Source organism: Lasioglossum baleicum, unplaced genomic scaffold (genome assembly GCF_051020765.1).
Source record: "Lasioglossum baleicum unplaced genomic scaffold, iyLasBale1 scaffold1560, whole genome shotgun sequence".
Classification (NCBI taxonomy): Eukaryota; Metazoa; Arthropoda; class Insecta; order Hymenoptera; family Halictidae; genus Lasioglossum; species Lasioglossum baleicum.
In genome coordinates this window covers 19,917-22,865 of record NW_027470619.1, presented here as the reverse complement: position 1 = coordinate 22,865, position 2,949 = coordinate 19,917, and the positions used below count along the sequence as shown (strand labels likewise).

Here is a 2,949-nt window from a genome sequence, read left to right as displayed (position 1 = left end):
GATAATCACCTAATGGATATTACAAATTAGGATAAATTCGAAATTAGTCGGACATCATAATCCAATCGCATGTTTACTCGGTTCATCGCGATTTATATGTACCAAACCATTAAACCCGGAGAGTATATCCAATCATCCGAAAGAGATCCCTCTATTAACCCAGTCCGTGCAACGTTACCATTAATCTAAAAAATTCCGAGGAAAGTTCGTAAACAACGACCAACGGGATTTTCTCCGTATTCGCCAAAATGAATATCTAGCAAACCATTATTCCGAAAAGCTAACCAATCATCTTAGTGGAAAGCGGAGGTATCCCTCTTCTCTCTTCTGTTCCAATTAACCCAGTCCCTAGCACTCTGCCATCGATCTGAAAAATGCCGCGAGATTCATTCCGCGTGTTCTCTAGCGTTCCCATTTCCTCGCCTCATCCAAAACTTGTTTGGCAACGCGTGTACGAGGAAGTGAACTAATAAAAAGGGAGAAAGAGGAGAGGTTGGTGAAAACTGTGTGGCGTGTTCCAGGAACGTCTGCAACGCTTCGTGCCGCGACTGGTGCAGCTGCTAGCCGAATGGACGGAAACATTCCCGTACGACTTCCGGGACGAGAGGGTGATGGGCCACGTCAAGTCCATCACGCAGAAGGTCGCTGCGGTCGACGGTGCGGCCAGGCAGGAAGTTTCGGCATTGCTGCAAAACTTGCTGCTCAGACTGACGGCCCTGGAGAGGTACGAGGAGGGTCTGGCTAGACTGGCGACCGAGGCAACGACAGAGCAGCTCTCGCAGGTTCGTGTACATACCCCAGAAACACGTATTAATATCGTATTAATCCCAAATCGGACCTCGGTCCTTTCCGAACTACCCTCGCGAGACTCTGGGAAACTTAGCCATTCGTTTCGGACATGATATAGATTTCAGTCGATGATTAGGGAGTTCGGTGATTAGACAGGTCCATACGTCGACGAGAAATTTTTTATAATTGCTACTTTAGATAATTTTGTATATATATAAGCGAGGAGAAAATTATAAAATTCGATCGAGACTGTTGATGGACTAAAGGGAGGTTTATCCTTTTTTTCTATCGTATTAAATATCGTATTAATTCTAAATCGAGTCTTGGTCCTTTCCAAATTACTGTCTTCAGATTTTTAGAAACTTTTCCATTCGTTTCGGACATAATATAGATTTCAGTCGATGATTAGGGAGTTGGTGTTTAGACAGGTCTACATTTCGACGAGAAATTTTTAATTAATCCCTGATTTAAATAATTATGTATGTAAGTGAGTAGAGAATTATAAAATTGATGGCCTGAAGGAAGGTTTATCCTTTTTTTCCCTATCGTATTAATATCGTATTAATTCTAAATCGGGCCTCAGTCCTTTCCAAACTACCCACGCGAGACTCTGGGAAACTTAGCCATTCGTTTCGGACATGGTATAGATTTCAGTCGATAGTTAGGAAGTTTGATGACTAGTCAGGTCTGAACTTGGACGAGAAACTTTTGATTAAGAAATTTAAAAAAATCCTTGCTTTAGATAATTATGTATGTATGTAAGTGAGAAGAAAATTATAAAATTCGATCGAGATAGTTGAACTGAAGAAAGGTCTATCCGTTTTTTCTTTTATTTATATTTCATGTTAACTCTGTTGAGGTTTTTTTACACTTTCCACATTAGGTGTTTGTCGTTTCTCCTTTAATTTATGATAATTTCCGTATCTTTTACCGGCGTTTAATATTATAAACCGAGCAAAGTGTTTCGAGATATTCGGAATCAAAATTTAAACGTATAATAAAAATTCTAAGAATGCAATAATCGGTGCATGAGCTCGTCTTGAGACGTACTTGTCTTGAGACCGATGTTGCCGAATAATTGTAAACAGTAGGATATACCAAAGTATGGCCAGGAAAATCCGTTACAGTAATTGTAAGGAACTTGGCGAGCGCGATAAGCACCAATTCGTTTGTAAACACGCCCCACTAACTTCGCCGTGTTTATAAAGTTTAGCAACGATTACTCGATTAACTGTTGCCGCGGAGAAGTTTCTGTATAATGAACCGATAATATTCCGTCTATGGTACTTGCTCGACCCGCCTTCCGTTCGTTTCGTGCACCAATTCGGTCCTCGTTACATGCGGTCCTTGTTTCCGTTTAAATGGCTCGCCATGTCCTTTGTGCTTATATCGATACCAACGCTCTTCTAGCATTTGCATCGGCAGCACACACGTCTACCACGATTACCCAATCCTCTGTAAACGTTTACATCCCTTCCTTGTCCCTAATTAAATCTTCGATTCCAAAAGTATCGACACACCGCTGCAATTTGCTTCGTGTACTCCTGAGAATGAGAACGTGGCTTGTGAACTAAAGTTAAGGGTATTTCTCAATCTCGAATTAGCAGCTAAGTCGATAATATTATTATGAACGATGATGCGAGTAATTAAAATAAAGATAATCATTGATAAATAATAATAAAATATAAAATTGTTGCTATGCAGTTTCTTGACTCATTTATGGTTATGAATAACCGTGTATCGCTTTTTCCACTCTAATTATGAAAGCTTACAGTTCTATATACATATGATTATCTACAAAAATAATATAAAATAGGTCAATTATTATATGAGCGAATCGAGATGTATTTATATCGAGAAATCTTGGAAGCATCACTTCCTCGTGTCCTTAAAACCAGAAACATTTCAAATTATCATCGCGCCAATTGGCGAGTTCGAAACGCAAAGCGCGTAACTTAATTCCAATAACCGAATGAAATCGTATCGCGACATTAACAACTCGTAATACTCTATTTCCCCGAATTTCCAAAGGAGAAACGTCAAATCGGAAGGCCAGCGTCTCGCCGCCCCGTAGCCCTAATCTCAAGAGAAATTTTCCGATACGCCAGCGTCGTAAATCGAATTTGCGTACACTTTGTACGTGCCCGTAGACGCATCGGA

General features: G+C 40.3%; 1 protein-coding gene across 1 annotated transcript; it reads left to right on the top strand.

The window, feature by feature from the left end:
• Positions 1–374: 374 nt before the first annotated feature.
• On the top strand, positions 375–1,919 carry LOC143220777 (ras-GEF domain-containing family member 1B-B-like). The gene is made up of 3 exons (XM_076446368.1): positions 375–461; positions 522–782; positions 1,881–1,919. Exons 1-3 carry the CDS (start codon positions 375–377, stop codon positions 1,917–1,919), a joined length of 387 nt encoding a protein of 128 aa, XP_076302483.1.
• Positions 1,920–2,949: the final 1,030 nt, after the last annotated feature.